This window comes from Streptopelia decaocto (assembly GCF_964273445.1).
Source record: "Streptopelia decaocto genome assembly, chromosome: 1".
In the NCBI taxonomy this organism is placed as follows: domain Eukaryota; kingdom Metazoa; phylum Chordata; class Aves; order Columbiformes; family Columbidae; genus Streptopelia; species Streptopelia decaocto.
In genome coordinates, this window is record NC_138663.1 from 43118518 (window position 1) to 43136617 (window position 18100).

The 18100-nt window shown below is 44.4% G+C and overlaps 1 protein-coding gene across 1 annotated transcript; it reads left to right on the forward strand.

The window, feature by feature from the left end:
* Nucleotides 1-383: 383 nt before the first annotated feature.
* Nucleotides 384-14898, forward strand: STRA8 (stimulated by retinoic acid 8). Its single transcript, XM_082060719.1, has 9 exons — nucleotides 384-409; nucleotides 977-1174; nucleotides 2763-2838; nucleotides 4318-4402; nucleotides 4803-4955; nucleotides 7676-7943; nucleotides 9152-9228; nucleotides 10929-11040; nucleotides 14627-14898. The coding sequence occupies exons 2-9, from the start codon at nucleotides 983-985 to the stop codon at nucleotides 14699-14701; spliced, it is 1038 nt and encodes a 345-aa protein (XP_081916845.1). The 5' UTR covers nucleotides 384-409; nucleotides 977-982; the 3' UTR covers nucleotides 14702-14898.
* The last annotated feature ends 3202 nt before the right edge of the window (nucleotides 14899-18100 follow it).

Genomic DNA, 18100 nt, shown 5'->3' on the forward strand with positions numbered 1-18100 from the left:
GCACCCGCCCAGCGCAAGGAACGCCGGGAGTTGTAGTTCCCAACGCTGCACCTGCGCACGGCCTGCCCGCCTTTTCCCGCCTCTTCGTTGCCCCACTTCCCCTCCCCGCCAGCGCCTACAGCCCGCGTTTTTCCCACCCCGTTATTGGCTGCCGCCGGGCGCTGGTCGCGTCCCGATTGGCCGTCCGCCACGTGCGGCTCATGTTGCTGGGCGCGGGCGGGCAGAGGCGCGGCGGTGGTCATGGGAGGGGGCCGAGCCGGGCGGGGCGGGGCGGGGCGGGGCCGGGCGGGATCGGTCGATGTGGATCGATCAGTCGATCGATCCCAGCGTGGGCCCCCGCGGGCTTTCCCCTCCCAGTCGCTGAAGAAACAGCAAGGGCGGGCGTGCTGACGTCTAGGCTGTACTTGCGGTCGGTAACGGGGCGGGGGGCTTCGGTCCGGTCCCCTTGCCTGGAAGGGCTTCCCCAGGGCGGGCACCTCGGGCTCTGTCAAGCCGGGGATGGCTGCAGCGGGCCCGGCTGGGCGTGGGTCTGGCCCTCTAGCACATGCGTATGTCTGGTGTGGTGTCCTGCTCCCATGTCATGATTAATTGAGAAAGAAATGGCCATCCAGTGTAGAAGTCTGGATTTTAATAATGGGGGGAGCTGAGGGGTCAACTGTTTGTGAAGCTGAGCCTTGGAAATGGAGCATCAAGTAGTCGCAGGGAAGGGTGCAGGAGGTGGGGGTTTGTCTCGGCCATGTGTCCTATCACGCCGTTTATTGTTAGTGGCATATTGCGTTTTAGTCAGTACCCACAGATGGCATCCCTCGGGCAAAGAGGCGATTTCAAACTCCATGATTCCCCATGAAAAATGAGTGGGGAGTGCTCTTGTCTGTGACCCTAAACTTTCCTTTTCTGTCTGTCCACTACGCAGGCTGTAAGGTTTCATTTTGTCCACTCACACATTTGTTCAGTATAAATAAATGTTGCATTGCAGCTTTTGATGGAGACAGCTGGAGACTGTAGCAAGCCACATGCAGGAGTGAGCCGCAGCCCCCTGACACACCTGCAAGAGGTAGAACCCCGCGTGGCAAAGCGGCGCTTGTCACAGGCACGCCACCGGGCTACGTTGTCAAGACTCTTCAGCAGCTTTCGGGAAGCTGTTTTATCCCAGTCAGACAACTCAGCCTCAAAGGTGTGGAGTGACAGCTGTATTTCTCTATGTATCATTATTATGCATCGGTATGTTTGAATTTAACCAAGATTATTAGGATGGCCACTCCATCTTTACGGGTGCCTGTGTGTGTGTGTAGTTTCACTGTGTACAGCTTTCATGGATCCCTTTTACTTTAAAGCTACCAGCTCAGCATGAGCAAGTTGTTCGCTTTCCAGTCTCTGGGTCATGGGTTTATCATGTGCCTTATCTGCACTTTTCTTATGGCTTTTTTGCAGCTTCTTTTTAGCTTTGAGGTTCTTTATAGTGCTTTGGAAACAACCCAAGGGATCCCATGATGTTGTTTTGATTTCATAGCACTTTGCTATGAAATCAGAACAGTGAATTTAGGCATAGAAGAAGTTATAGAGGAGGGAGAAATATATTCAGCCTTATGATGTGCACTCTGGCTTCAAGACACTCTGGAAAAATAAGTCAGGGGAGAAGAAAAAGCAGTACTGCTTATTGGTCCTTACTAAACTATGAACCTATTTAATCAAAATAAAATTGTGTATTAAGATTAAATTGACCCAAAATGCTACTGAAAAGATGGATATTACCATGCTTGAGGCAAAGGAATAAACATCAGGAGTCCTGTGCTCTGAACACACAAAATACTACTGTGGGGCTTGTGCCTGCTAAGACCCTGACCTCTCATGCAGTTTGAGGTAAGAGTTTAGTCTGCTTTGTTCTGAACAAGATGCAAATTAAGCAGAAGTTACCATAATCACAGAAGCCAAGACTAAACAGATGCTTGTTCTGTCTGGTCTAAGGGGATTATCTTCACATACTAATTCTTAAAATTGCTTTTTCGTAATATCATGTGCCCCTTGTGTGACTTTGGGGGTCCAAGGAAGTTAATTATCTTCAAGAGCCTAAATACAGAAGTTTATTCATAATCCTAGTGCTTCATGTCTGTCCAAAATATCCAGTGTGAACTCTGCAAGGTACACATCCTGTCTAAGGTGACAGTGGATGGTCTTACTAATCAGATAAATCTTTAAATACTTTTGGGATGTGTATGTTTAAATGCATTTGCCATATGTTCTCAGTTATGCTCTCTCTAAATGATGAAGGAATGCTGTGCAGCACTGAAGTTACTCCAGTTTACATCGGTGTAGCTGAGAGTAGAATATGGCAAAGGCTTCTCCTAGAAAAATTCCCATGGGAAATTACTAGTAAAGTCTTATGCCTAAAGTTGGTAGACATCCAATAAAACTTAACGGCATAGTATTTCTGGACATGCTCCAAGAAGAGAATGATCCAAACAAGACCAGTTGCTGATGAAAGAAGATTAGAGTTAAGTATCAAATAATGTGACTGTGTTGTGTGTATGTATTGCATAATATATATCCAAATGTTTATATTCTGTATTTAAATTTGCTCTGCTATTAGTTCTTTCTCCTTTTCATACGTAATGGTAGCTGGTGAAACAACACAGTTGTTTTCACAAGGACATTGAGATAATGGGAGGTCAAAATGAAGGAAAAGTGAAGAAAACAACCAAGGCATGTTAAAACATGAGTCCAGTCAGAGCAGAGAGCGAGTTCTGATTTCTTCTTATGTTTAGTATCAGGTTTTGCGTAAGGCTAAGAAATCTATCCAGAAGCTGGAGCAAACCTTGGGTTCTTTGCTGAAGATGAAAGGTACTGTATGCAAGTATTTGCCTTGGACAGAGTGCCTGGGCTTGTTTTTTGTTTGTTTGTTCAATAAAGACAGATAGGTACACAGCTGAGCCCATTAAAGCATTAGAGCCAGCTGTGGCTTTAGTTGCAGCAATAAGCAAGGGATAGCACAAAAATATATCGACCCACTAAGCACTGCACCTCAGAAATCCCCCTCTCACTTGTTCCTACCCCCTCCCCAGCCTGGGCAAAGGAAGCAAACAAGTAATTCCTGCTACCCTGTGGCAGAAGGCAGGTCAGACAGCGTGCCCTTGTCACCCCGCTGCTGAGTCCCCCCATGGCATGTGTGGGGCTGCTGTGGGTCCCCAGGCTGCACACTCGAGCTCCCACTGTGCTCCTCCTGGCCACAGCCACCAGGCACGGTGGGCATCACAGTTGTCATGGGCACTTGGCGTTGGGAGTCCAGCATGGCCCGAGTGTAAACTTCAAAACAGCAGCGTCTGGTGTCAGGTAAAGCAGGAGGACAGAGAAGCTGCTGAAGAGTTCCTAGTATAGGAAATTGAAAGCTCTAGTTAAGAATTCACTTGGATAGAAGCAGGTAAGAGCGATGCTGTGGGTTTGTTTTCTCTCAGTTTGGCGGGGTGTCTTCATGCACTTCTCCGTTATCACCCGTGACACTGGGGGCCAGGGTGGTCCAGCATGCGGTGTGAACAAGTGACACTGCTCCTGCTATGGGGCTTCACACATTTGCCAACCTGCCTTCTGTTCTCTGATGCTGCCCACTGCCTCCGGTGGCAGCACGGAGGAGTAGGGGCTGGTGGGGTAGAGACTTTAGACATATTTTTGTGCCCCTTCAAGTGTCCAAATTGCTATCAGCTGGGAAAAAAAAAAAACATTGCTTATTCATGCAGCTTACACCTCCAATTTGCATCAATTAAAAGTCCCAGTGCTTAAAATGGGCAATCTTTTCTGAACCCATGTTGTTGGATAACCCATAGAAGTCAGTCGCAGGTAGAAGCAATAGTCTGACAGAGGAAAATTGAAGGGATCACAAGCAGTGAGGCTGGTTGAGTAGAGTTGGGAAGTAAACCTCCCCTTTTATTTACTTGTGTATATGTACAATTCATACTGCTTGTGAATGATGGGTTGATTGTTAGGGGTTTTTACATGCAATTTGCTCATTATGTGGCGATCACAAAGTACTGTATTGACTAGCACTTGCCTGGACTTTGATTTGCTGTTTGTTTTCACCATCAGTTATGTCAGACCAACATTAGGAAGAAGACACATTCTAAGTTCCTCAATGATTACAAACTCCCAATAATGCCAGTTACATTATAGGAGAGGCAGAAGTTTCTTCTTTCACATCATTTTTGCCTAATGAAAAGCTGTGGCTCATGAAGAACCAGTTGTTGAAATTATTCTGTTTGATTGGGGTTGAGGGTGAGAGGGAAGCCAGAAGTGGCACTGATGTGACAGTAACCTTTCTGCTGACAACAGAGTCCTTCAGCCTGGAGGATGGAAACCCATCCAGCATGGGGGAAGTCAGGGAGGAATATGTCAAGAGGCACTTCAGCAATCAGAGGTGAGGACTTATACCCATCAAGGAAAGGTGATAATACTTCATACTTGCTTCCATCCCAGCATCTCTGAACCTCTTTGTTATTGTTACTGAATTTCTAAGCAGAGGCCTTGCATCATGAGGAAAAGATGAAGAGATTTCACCTGGCCCCTTTAATCCTGTACAGTGCATGAACACTGCAGGCACCTTGTTGGTCTCTTTTCCAGTCAGTGCTTGTATTTCCTTTCCCTTCTATGTAGCTCATGTACACCAAGAACTTCTCATTCGCCCACAAAGCAAAAGGAGGAGGAGAAAGCTGGCTTGGGAGGAACAGCCCTGTTCTCTGGAGTGACCATGACAAGGGCCTTATTAATCCAGTTAAGGAGTTGTTCATGTGGCTCTTTTTCTGGTGTGCTCTTTCCAGCACTGCATCAGCCTCAGAAGCTGCGAGTGAGAGTGACTCTAGCATCTGGAATTTGATTCAAGAATGTGAAAAACAAACAATGGAAGAGGATGAGAAGCCAGAATTTGCCCAGTGTCCAGACACTTCATCCCCGGATCTGGTGGAATTCGAACGGTAGGTGCACCCCATGTTGCCTTCGTTTTTTTTAATTTGTTTGCATTAACACCATTGCTGCCATTCGCATGCCCTGCTGGAGTCTGCATCTGCCTTGCAGAAGCCTTGTGCCTGCAACTCTGGCCCTGCTGGTGATGGAGCTGAGCACCTCCCAAGCCCCTTACCTGCAACTTACATGTGAATGACCTCCCAGCATCATAACAGCCCCCAGCTCTGCAGGCCTTGGAAAATCCCTGAGGATTTTCCACCCATCCTCAGAGAAAAAAAAACATTAAGTGTGTCAGTGGGTGTGTGTCTGTGCTTTACGGCTGCCCGGGTGGCTGGCAGAGTGACATGCAGTGTATCTGCTAACAGTAGTGGTTTAACAGGCAAGCTCAAGTGGAACAGGAGGTTATTCATCCAGAATGATTTCTGCAGGCACATATCTCTGTGTGCTGGTGGAAGATAACAGAAAGCGCTCCTCAAAATGTCTGCAGTGTGGGGAGGATGGGGGGAACCTAAACACGTGTGTGCTACACTTACAGCTAGTGGGTACGAGTCTAACCCCCTTTAGGACCAGCTCCCAAGTGCCTGGTGCAGGATCTAAAAATCAAAACCATTGTCTTAATGTCAGTGGTCCACGTATTTTAATCTGGGATTGTTATGGTAAAATTACTAGCTTTTTTTCGAATTTATCAATATCTTAGGACTGAGTATGTTCATCACATTCTTCCACTTGCTGTCAGACGGCACTAGGAGATTCTTAGGGGTCATGGATGCTTTTCCAAAAGGATAAGTGTTCATTTCATTGTAAAGATTTGAGAAACAGATGGATTTCTGATCTATCCTGTACCATCAAGCAGAGTCTGTTTTCCCCTGGACATTCCAGAGTTAAGGATATGCAGTGCTGCAGCTGGCAACCTTCTCCACAGTATCACTGCCATAAACAAAAACTTTGGCAGTTCCTCATTCTCATTTGCTTTCAACTGATGCTTATTTATAAAATTCCCTTGAGTTATTGAGTTTTTCATCAAAATGAGCCTGCAGTTGTGCCAGCAGATGGCACCAGCTGCCTACTACTGTTCCTGCTTTTGCTCCTGTATGAATTTGAGATGGCTGTAGTAAGGTATCATTTACAAGACCTTGAAATGTGCTGAATCAAGCTTTTCTGGGGGAAGGAAGCTCGGCTTCATCAAATACTGCACGACAGAGCTGTAAACACCTGATTTTCCCATTCTTCATTGACAAGGTTGACCAGGGCCTCTACCATGGGGGCTCTGGCACTTATCCTACCGTTTCATAGCAGCCTGCAGCTGGTTCGTGGCTAATTCTTCTCAATAAAATATCTTTTATAACAGTCATAAAACAATATGGACTCTTTAGCAAATAAAATAACAGCCTTTTGGTGATCAACTGATCACATTATTTGGGCAGCATCAGAAATGTTTTGAGCTTCAACAGACTGTTTTGTTTTTCCATGCTCAGCAGCAGGAGCTACGATGGGAGGACCACACAGTACTCTCTGTCCAGTGCAAAATGTAGTTGTCTCCTTCCGGCTGGGAAGAAAATAACTGAGTCACAGTTCAAGCTTTATTTCTTTATCAAAGCCATCTAATGGTGATTCAGATTCACCTGTTTGAGAAACTCCAGATAGTTTGTTTGGAGCTGGACATCCAGAATCCTTAGTGAGCACGTGAAGACACTTATTCCCCTTCCAGTATTTTGTCTCCAGCAATGGTGGGAAATGCTCCAGAGTATGAAAACTGGATTTTAAACAAGTTGATGCTTGTGTGCAGAATTATCTTAAGATTTTCAATATTTGTTTGCTGGAACTAATCTAAAAAAAAAAAAAAAAACAACACTGAGCTTTTTTGAGTTACTTTCTCGTGCAATACTGTTCAGTTAATCAGGAAGTGTGCTCATTTGGGAAATCTTCCAAGGAATAGTTTCGAGCCCAAACTTAGTAACAATGTGTGCTGTTTATAGAACTCTTGGTTTGTACTCCTTTGATCTTGTTATTTTCCTCTGAGAAGCTCTAAGCATTTAATTAACATAAAATAACCTTCAGTGCTGCTTTCCAAAGCAGACATTATTATCCCTGGTTCATTGTGCCACACGGTGCTGACAGAAGAATCAGGTTCATTCTGAGATTTTGTCACCAGGTTGAAATTATGACACTTACGTTCCATTACCAGTTTCACTACAGAGTGGATGGACATCAGTCTTAGGAATGTAAAATGGAGGAAATTGAGCTCCCGTGCTTAATTAAGTCAGACCATCCAGGCCTGGGGTAGTCTCTTTCTGTCTGTGTGTATAGTATTTAACATGTCAGGATATGACCTCAGCCCAGGCTTTTAAGTGTATTGCAATGCCAGTAAAAGTATAAAAAGTGACTTACAGTGTAAAAGCCTCAGGATACAAATGCAAGTAACTCAAAATCTATTAAATGCCAGAATGAGGTTTGCCTGTGCAACAAGTAGAGCCTGGAGCTTCTGTAGTGAGGCAGTCCTGCTGGGACTGGGGCTGGAGCCTGCCTTTTGCAGATGAAATCTTGGCAAAATAGGGTTGCTAAACCCTTCAGACAGTGTTGGGCAACCCTCAGTAATTGTGTGAAGTCTTAGTGGGGGGCATTCAGTGAAGTAGTTACAAATCAGAGCTACTCCCCAGCCTCCTGCTGATTTACAGTAGATGGCTGCCTCATAGCCTGCTCCTAAGAGATGCTCCCTTTCCTTTCATTACAGATACCTGTATTTTTATAAGCACACAGTGGACCTGCTGATAGAGCATGGGATTGTTTGCACTGAGGAGGTGCCTCTTCCTGAGGTCTCCACAGCTATTTCCTACCTCTGGCAAGAGCTTTCTGAAGAAAGGAGAGACAGCATCTTGCAGTACTGTAGCCAGAGAGATTTCCTCATGGATCCTAAGGCTGCATGCACGGAAGGTAGTGTGAGGGACAGCCGAGGTAACAGTCAGGAAGCCAGTGGTTCCTCAGTCTCCACACCAGAGGAAGTAAGTGCTCAGTAACACACACCGTTGGCCTCTGAAGCTCAAAGCCTTCAGTTGCTAATTGGCTCGGCAGCTTTTAATTGGAAAAATAACAGTAGTTGTAATTAAGCTTTCCCAAGACCACTTGAATGCGTAAGTGGAGGCAATAGGCAGTCTTTGAGTAAATGTCTGTACCGAGTTCTCTCTTGGTAAGATACACAGCAAGCTGCAGGAGTGCAGTGGTAGTAATCCTGCTAATCTCCACTGACCTATAGAGTTTCTGCACTAAGTAACACTTAAATTTGCTCTAACTTGTTCCAGAGGGAGCAAGACTGAGAATTATGCAGTTACTGTGCTCCACAAACTCTCCAAGGAGCACAGATGAGCTAGATCTGGAAGGAATAACCAGTTTGTCAAGGCCTGGTGTGTTTTGGGTTGGGTGTTTTATTTTCATCAAAGCACTTGGTAGCAAAGATAAAGTATTTGTAGAGCAGCTCCAGTGGTACACGGCCAGTGACTGGCTGCGCAGAGCCAAGAAGCCAGTGACTGAGTATACCAAGGCATTTGTTAAAAAGAGATGAAATAACAGCAACTAGCTGCTCAAAGACATGCATGTAATTTTCTTAGCTGCAAGGGAGGGACAGTTGTCCACCTTTAGCATATAAGTAATTGCATTGACAAACTCTTTTTTGAGTCTCAGGACACAGCTCATATAGCTGACCTTCTTAGGAAATGTCCTGGGGATGTTGCATGCTCAGTACTTTATGGCACAGAAAATGTGTGGACTGCGTAAGGGCAGAGTGTACTAATGAGCTTCTCAGTCTGTCGCAGGGAACATGCAAACTCCTTTGTAAGCCAGGAATCAGATCTGGGGAGACTGGCTGGTACAGCTGAGGTCTCCAGCCATAAGCAGCAGCCCCCAGTCAAGTCTCTAAAGCAGTAAGACAATTAATGTTTTTGACTGATTTTTTGCAGAGATGTTATGTCTCATTGAGGTTGAAGCATGAGCCCAAGGGAATGGACTAACTTTGTGTTCCTAGTTGTGAAATGCAGTTACTCCTTATTATTCCTGACTCCACAAAACCCTCTTGTTTTACTCTAGCCGTAAACGTACCTGTTAAATGGATAGAAAGAATATTGTGCTTTTTAAGACTTCATTATTAAAAGTGGTGCCCTAGGTAGAACTTTTAGATGGCTGGATATGTTGACATCTGAAGTGTTTTCTCCGATAGGTGATGTTTGAAGATGCGTTTGATGTTGCTGCTGGTTTCCTTGACAGAAGTGAGACTCAGGGAATGTCTAGCCAGAGGTAAACTATAAACTCACCCCTTTTGCTAGACAAAGTAAGTTAACAGACCCTTGTCAATATTCCCCAGCAAGTTTGCTGTGGAGTAAGGCAGTAGCCCAGCTTCCTTTTCTGTGCCTAATTTTTAGTAAATGAGGAGAATAGCAGCCTCTAGCAGTCATGCTCACAATAATACTGTCTCTTAAGGTCCAAAAGTGAAATGGTTAATAGGCATTTATGGCAGAATCAGTGAGAATCACTTTTTAAGAGCACCCCATCACTTCAGGATAACTGACGTCCTTCTGATTTTATTCACCACTCTGCATAGCTTTCCATCTTTTCGAATTACAGTATTTGTAATGTTTCCCTTTTCTCTTTCTCACTAACTAGGTCTATGAGGACCAAAAGGTATACCCTGGATAAGTTAGCTAATCATAAACTGTACTCTCATTTAATGAGACAAAAATTATCATTTTTTTAACATTGTCTCCTTTACCTTTTTCAAGTACTCTAATTCAATCACAAGGAGGTGATCAAACTAAAGTGTCTTTGACCTGAACAGTAACATCAAAGAACCACAAGACCTGTTAAATAATAACATCTCTTTCCTCTGCAGGTCAGATGAGTACCTAAAAGAGAACATGTCAGATACAAAGCTGATGCTGCCTTTGATTTTTCCCAGTAGACCAAAGAAACAAAAGGGTTGCTTTTCTCAAGAGGAAAATCACATTAGGACTCATCTTTTATGCATTCTTGCTACTTAGTCTTCATTAGGATTGTTTCTCTTTGCAAATAGTGGGTTTAATCTGTTTTTTTAAGCCTGTTTTCTACTTACTTTTTCCATATTTAGAGAGCTCTTTAGTGTGAATCTCTTCCTCTCTTTCACCACTATTCCAGAGCAGAATGAATGGAAATAAGGTTATTTTGGCTGTTTATCAGAATATACTTGAATACATAATAAAGCTTAACAAATAGGTATCCATTAAATAACATTTACTATGTCATAGTTGCTGTTTGCTTTCAAAATGAGATTAAGTATTCCTTAATACTACAATGTATTGCTATCATCTTTGCAGTTGTTTTAGGTCCCAGATTAGATTAGTATTTCAGTAGTCAACATTTATCCTGTTCCTTTCCTTCCCTGTCACTCTGTGCATTATAACTTTGGACAGAGGCATCATGGCTAAACTTTGTAAAATCCCAGGCAGAATATAGGGGTGAGGTCTGGAATGGATATCTTAGCTTTTTGCCAAAGTTACCCGAGTACAAACCTGCCAGTGACAGCTAATATGTCATTTCATGACCACATGTTACTGCATTCACTCAAAAACTACCAAAGAAGTCAAAGCTGTTCCTCTGAACAACCCTACCAAGTATACTATCAAATAACCATTGTTGCTCTCTGTTATAATGGATATATACTTACCCAAAACAGTGTTACTATAGCTGTCACGTATCAGTGAATCTCTTTGTTGTGATGCTGGTCTCTTGTATTGCTCTTCTCTGTTCTTACATATCTTCCTTGCATTTGTTAGACAATATCTTGTGAATATGTCCACCTCCGCTCCTCTCTGTCTTTCTTGGCTATTATCCTTAATATCTGAATAACACTGAAAAAAATGGGAGTGTTTTTTTATTTTATAAATAAAATGTGGAGGAGAGAAAGTAAATAGGAGGAGAATGAAGGAACAGGACATTAAATGTTGTATCTGTTCCATTTTCAGTTCAGCATTTGCAAGCAGCACTTCAGAAAATCCAGAGGATCACCCCAGACTCTATCTGCAGATCACCGACTTCCTGAAAAGCCTCTTCTTTGCTAATACACAGTTTTGCCAGGTAAGCGTTGCCAACGGATTACTTATGGAAGGAGCAATTTATTTCTGTCATTGTCAGAAAGGGATTTCTGCTTTCCATGTTTCTGATTGTATTGTCCAGAGTCATTACAAATAACAACTTGGGGTTCAGCATTTCAGATGTGTCATTCCAAAAAGTCAGTAGGATTCCCTTTGTAAGAGGCAAAGTCTGAGGGGTTATTATTGCCTAGGATATTATTCAAAATGGCAAATGGCGTGAGTTGTTTGTTTGATTTTTTTGTTATTGTTGGTTGGGTTTGGTTTTGTTTTTTTAATTTTAATTGTTATTATGAAAGTTCCTTGTAGAAAAGCTTGAGTGATCTCATCTGAGCAGACAAAGCTCACTTTGCAGTTCTCCATTAACCCCCAGCTGCTTCATTCAGAGCTCAGTAGAGCCACCATTTGCTGGTCGGGGTGCCAGGTTCCCTACCCTGAGGTTCCCTCCACTGGGAAGCCCTATGACTAGAGCATTCCTGTCCTTGAAAAAGCTGATAAACAGCTGCTGGGCTGCCTCTTAACCTCAGCCTACTGTTACCAGTTTGCTGACGCAGAAGTCATTGTGTTTGCTGTGTTCTTCCTCCCCTTCTTGCCCTCCTGCCAAGGAGGTGGCTCAGAGCTTGCATGTGGGTGGAGGACCAAAAGGGAGATATCCCTCAGCCAGAGCATGATTGTTTGGGCTCAGAGACAATTGTACCACCACAGTAGCCACTGTTTTGCTATTTTCTATCACCTAGCTGCCACACAGTCTCTGTTACTTGAGCAGATGCTCCTTGGAAGGAAGTAAGTGTCTTTGTGAGGAGGGGTAATTGGGACAGAAAGCAGAAACTAGTGTTGCATCACTGGCTGAATCTATCACATGGTGACTGCTGCGTGCCATTTGGTTCCCCCCATCTCAAGGACACTGTAGCACTAGAGAAGGTGCAGAGCATTGGCAGCAGGCACAGCAAAAGGCACTGAACAGGAGCTAATAGAGTAGGACTCTTCTGCAAAAAAAGACCAAGGTGTACCATGAGAGAATTTTGATCCCAAATGGTGTGGATTTGGTACACAGAATGATTATTCATTTTGTCTAACACCAGAAGAACTAGATAACACTCAGTTAAATGAACAAACATATTTTAAAAATACTTGTGCATGCAGATTGCCAGATTTAACTCTTGGGGCATCAATCCATTGACAGTTACTAAAATCTGAACGTCCAGATACAGTTCTCAGCTCAGAAGGTGCTCACAGCAGAGTGTGCTGTAATGTAGGAGCTTATATTGTGGAACAGAGCACATTACACACAAAATTCTTGCGTTTTGGGTCTAAACATCCATTCCTGGCTCTTGTCAGAGACCAGGCACTAATGTACACAGCTCTTTGGTCTGTGAATAACTACGCTCTTCATAAGAGCAGAGCTCTGCCTGCGTTTATATAAATGACCATAAGCTGAGCACTCCTAGAAAATAAATAAAAGCTTTAGGCAAGATACGGTATTTTCTGGTTTAGAGTTTCTTTTTTGAATGTCATGCCTGGCAGCACTGGGTGGTCCCATTTTGTCCTTCTGCATGGTGCTGCATTGTTACCTGTGAGCCCGTCACAGTCCATCTCACAGCTCCCAGATAAGGTGGTATGAGAAGAGGCAGTGTCTCTTTCAAGCTTTAAAGAGGGACATTTGAAATAAGACTAGGAGAATGGGAATCATGGGAAGACAGGCAGCAAAAGAAGCTGAAGTACTGAAAACTGGCAGTTGAATGAGCTCTGTGAATCCAAAATAAAATAAAAGGCTGCACACGCTTCTTTTATGCAAGAACTTTGAGTTGTCTGTGATAAGACAATAAAAAGGGAGTTGGAGCAGAAAGCACCCAGGCTAGAGAGTACTGATAATGTGAAGGTCACAATCTGTTTTGATTTAGATAACTGCAGTACAGCACATCTAGAGAATCCTGCCAAGAGGCAAAAAAAATTACAACTAACTAGAACTGTTTTGTTTGAGAGCTGAAATTCAGGTCCATCTCAAAGCAAACAGATTGAAGTGGTTATGGAAGTGGTTGCAGAGCGGGGCTAGGAGATGTTTCAGCTAGCTTGAATCAACACACCAACTCAGACAGCAGCAGAGAGCTCAGTATAGGCTACACACCTTACCCCAGAAATTGGGCTACTAAGAGCATCAGGGACTCCTGCAGTTGAGAGGGAAAGGAGCCCCTCCTGCTGACCCTATGGCTGTGACTGAACCCCAGCAGACCATTCCCCTTCCCTGGATGTGGTACATGTGCCGGTACCACAGTAGCTCAGGAGTTTTGGCAGTCCTGGGATGAATTGTCCCAAGGATACAGTGATGTCCTGGTGCCTGTGCACACACCTTGTAGAAGACAGAGAGGTGGGTAGCAGGTGCCACAGCGAGGCATGCGATGTGCACCTGACTGAAATAAGAAAGGCAGCAGATGGTCTCCTTCCCTTTAATCTGATGAGGTGATGCGTTTCATTGCTGGTCATTACATGCTAGCCTTTGTTATGCCATTTCTGGTTAACTGTCCACGTACAAAGAACTATTGTGAGATTGTGTATCGCGTATTTCACCATTTCGTAGTCGCAGATCCACCGAGTGCGGCTCCTCTTGAGCCGCTGCCCTGGCTCTCAAGGCTGCCAAGGGCGTGCACCCCACTGGTATAAAACACTTAAGAAAGACCCACACAAGAGGAGGGAGAAAATCATTTGGGCTCTTAAAAGGACAGTGACCCAAAAATGAGGACAGGAGCATGGAAGCTACATGGTAGAGAACTATTTCTTAATTAATCTCATGCTCAGAAATCTTGTAGTTTTCCAAGAGCTGTTGTCTTCAGGTCACATCATATGAGATGCTTAGCAGCAAAGGCAGTAAAGAATTAATTTAGATTGAGGTCCAAAGGTTTTTCAGTGTCTAAGTGAAAGCCAGTGGTTTTTTTTCTAATTAGCACTGAGCACGTTTGCAACTTCAAAGGCAGGCTTTCTTTCAAAATTATGGATTTTAGATGAGTCACTTAACAAGCAAATGGGATTTAATGCCCCTTAAGCTATACATTTTTTAAATAGCACCTATTTTTAAAAACAGTTTTACACTGAAGAGACTTGCATCAATGCAGAAAGTGGACTAGATGGACTGCAGACACAAACACTTTAATCTCCTAGACTTTGATTTCTCAAGAGCCACTTGTTCTCTGTAAGTTGGCCAAAGAGAAGACTATTTCCTTCTGTTTCTAAAAGAGCAGCAAAGCCTGAAGTCAGCAGAAGTTAATGGCTCAGGGAAGCTCTCATGTTGTCAGAGCCTGTTATGTGACCCACCTGCTACCACAGTCAGTAAAACCTGTCTAAACTATGTAAATAGACAGAGGCCAGAGTCCTGTGATTTTAGAAATAAATTGGTTGAAAATTTGAGCCGTTCTTCATCAGGCACTTCACAAATGCTGGTTGCTGATTCAGAGAAGAAGGAGAGTTCATGGTGCATTAGCTGACACATGCCAGCACTTGACGAACTAACTGTATATTTGAAACACAATCAACTTCTGCTGTTTTTAACTCTGCCTGGCTTTGTTGGGGGGGGCTTTCAGGAAGAAGATCTTCAGTTCGATTATGAGACTGTGATGCTGAGGTGCACTGAGACCTTCGATGATGAAGATTTCTAAGCGGTATCTCTGTTTGCTAACGTTTCGCCGAGCATTGCTGGGTACACCAGGCACGTGAGGAGACTGCATCTCTTTCAGTGAAGCACTTCTCTGAGCAATATGGAGACACTGTGTTAAAGTGGTTTGTTACTGTTGGCTTCCCATTCCCTCATCAGTGCTTCTTGACATCAGTTGAGTAATTTATACCTTTAAAAGTTCCAGGGTTTAGATATTTATAAAATCTTAAGAAATACTCTTGTCTATTGCTTTTTAATGTTTAATCTCACTTCCCAAGTAAACTGAGACACATACAGTTAGGTGACCTTGCCTAGCAGAAGCTGTGGGAGAGCTGCAGAGATGTCACGTCAGCAACAGCCTCTGCACCCCCATAGGATGCAGATCTTGAACTGCAACCTGCAAAAATCACAGTGCCCCTGCATCCTGGCAGCGATTATTTTTCCTGTAATATTTTTTAATTTGGGCTGACAAGGGAAGGGTGGTTTCCTCACAGAGAGTGAGATGAGGCTCTTCCATCTCTTTTTGAATACAACAGCAGTGGCCACCCACTCCCGAATTGTCCAGAGAAGAGCAGGCACAGTAATACACTTTGGATTATTTACTTTTGCAAAGTGAGGAAAGCTGAGTAAGCAGCCCTGTGCTCTTCTGCCACATCTCATTCTTTGGTGAGTAGTGCTGCTCAGATAGTGTCTCAGAAATTAAAAATGATGTGAAGATGAATAAAATCCTTCATCTCTCTGAGCTATCATTAGAGGCTCTCTGCAGACTTAGCCAAATGGTGTTCTGGCAGTGGTTATGCCGAGGTCATGCTAACAGCTGTCACAAACAGAAAGGCTAAAAGGTTTATTTCAAAATCTAAACTAAAGCTGGCATGCCCAGGTATCTATCACTCTTCAGCAGCCAGGCTTTTAGGTTGAATCCAAGAGGGCTGGGCTCAAGCCCAGCACTGTCTTGGTGCACAAGAGCATGGTACATGCAGCTGTATTCAGGCAAACACATGTGAAGACCAGTACTGAAATACAGGGGGAGAATAATTCCTCCAGAGCACCTGCTGTCCCTGCAGCTCTGGCTGTGGTAGCACTCCCAAGCTGATGTTTGCCAGGCTGCTGTGTTTGGAAGTGGGGCTGGGAGGTCCTAATTGCAGATCCTGTTTGGGTTTGAGCCCCGCTGTGTTCTCCAGGGTGCAGCCCTGCCTTTTCCTGGCCTTCCTAGCGTGCTTCATGTGTACAGGCTACCATTGCTTTGAGGCTATAAGCAACACTGGCCCTCTCTCCTCCTCCCCCTCTCATTCCACAATGTCAAGCATGTCCATCCCCTGGGCAGTCTGGGTTTTGGGACATGTGCTGGTTGAAATACATGTACAGACTTTGCAGAGAATCCAAGGTTAAATAATTTTCCTTTACTAGTACAAGAGACATACATACATACCTAGAGGAGTAAGTATTTGCAGCCCCTCGCTTTACAATATATTGAGCATCACATAGGGCAGTCCTGCTGCCCAGCTCATGTCTTCTTGTGGGAAAGCCATGAAAATGAGCTGCTGCTGAGCCATTCTAGAGACAGTGCACCTAGGTACAAGCAAATAACCATGACTGGATCTGCTTGGACAGAACACCAGGAGCATCTGCCTGGACTTCCTCACTAGCTGCCTGCCTCCCTGCCAAGCTGCAAGCAGGGTGAGCCTACACCTGGTTGAAATGGGTGAGTCCTGCTGCACTCAGGACTCAGCAGCAGCACAAAGGGAAATACATTGACAGGTAGCTGGCTGTTCTCCAGGCAGTCCAGAACAGCCCTCAAGTGCTCGGTTTTACACTCGAGGATCCTCTGATATTCATTTATTTTCATTAAGTAGCAAATAAACTGAAGCTGCGTCACTGCCGTGCAAAGCCAGAGCTGTAATCAAGCCTCAAGTGGCCACATGCGGCTGGGAGGAGCGGTGTCCCTGCAGCCTAAGCCCTGCCTGCTTCCTTTGAAAATTTGGAAATGTCTGCCTGAGATAAATAAAAGGATATTTTATAAATATATAACAAACACACCGAAGGGGGAATTTTAAAGGACATTTAGGAGCCTGAGCTTGAAATAGGGACATAAACAAATTCTGAAAACTGCCCATAAGCCTCAGCAACAGCAGACACAGCTGCCCCCTGATCAGCATCCCTCCCACAGCTGTCTGTGCGTCCTGCGCTATAGGACGTGCCAGGGTGAGGAATGAGCCTCCACTGGGGGCTGGAGCCTCCTCACGCCAGGAGCTGTGAAGTCATGCCCGGATCTACTCTGGGAGCTTGCGAGCCAAATACGAGATGGGGACACACAGACATGACAGCAGGCTGGGCGTGCAGGATGGCAACAGAGATGAGCAATGTTCTCCATCCTTAGGGTAGGGGACAAAAAGCCAACTGAAAACTGGTATTTTTGTAGGAAATCTGTGCTAATAGTATTTTTTTAATGGATCTAAAGCAAATATAAATGTCTGGCACTTGCCAGCATCCTAAGAGGTCTTTAAAGGTGAAGCAAAAAGATACAGATGCTGACACAGAGCCAGTAAAATTACTGAGGGGTTCCCACTTATGCTTCTCGCTTCGCTTTTTCCATTTGGGGATCCCAACTGTAGCAGCGAAGGAAAAAGTTTCACATGCAAGATGGAGCACCTGAAGGCTAAATGGCACGGCAGGTTTTGGCTTTACTGGTGTGGCTTTTGGAACTTGTTCATGATCTGTGTGTCCTGTTCCCAGCCAAACCACCCCTCCAGTGTGCAGTGCATCTGCCCAGCAGCAGCCTGGCAGCTTCAGTACAGGACACAGAGACGAGGAGATGTAGACTAACAACTCACTTTCCCACGTGTGCCACAGCACACATACATTCAAGAGGTCTGATGAGTAAGACTATGGGTTTGGTTTGTCTGCTAGATCCCCTGGAGCACAGGCTGGCTCTAAGTGAGCTTACAGATATAGTCAGGGTTGTGAAGGATGAAGAAGCTACCAGAGCTGAGATGGCTGGGAATAGTCATCTCTGATGGTACAGGGGAATCAGGTATACTTAAATGTGCAAATTATTTTTTCTCCCAAAGACATAACAACCACAGTCTTCAACAGAGACACTCCAACCTGCTAATAACAGCAAACTATTTGTACCATAGTGTTTCCTCCTTAAGGATCCTTAATGCTCACACAATTGATCTATTCAGGCTTCATTCACTTCCAAAGCAGAAAAATATATATATATATATATATCCCTTTTATATGTATATATATCCCTTACTGATAAAACAAGCCACCTACAACTGCAGGACAGGACTGAAGACCTGGACTGTGAGGCATGAGGAATAAAAGTTTTTCACTGAAACCACCCAGTTTCTGTTCAATCTTGAGACAAGAAGGCTAAGGGGGCATGGTATCGTGGCCT

Bases quoted from the DNA above. Each gene is read 5' to 3' on its own strand.
- STRA8 (XM_082060719.1), top strand. From the start codon at position 983: ATGGAGACAGCTGGAGACTGTAGCAAGCCACATGCAGGAGTGAGCCGC. The intron at 1,175-2,762 runs GTGTGGAGTGAC...TCTTATGTTTAG, and splicing joins CAGACAACTCAGCCTCAAAG to TATCAGGTTTTGCGTAAGGC. The intron at 2,839-4,317 runs GTACTGTATGCA...TGCTGACAACAG, and splicing joins TTCTTTGCTGAAGATGAAAG to AGTCCTTCAGCCTGGAGGAT.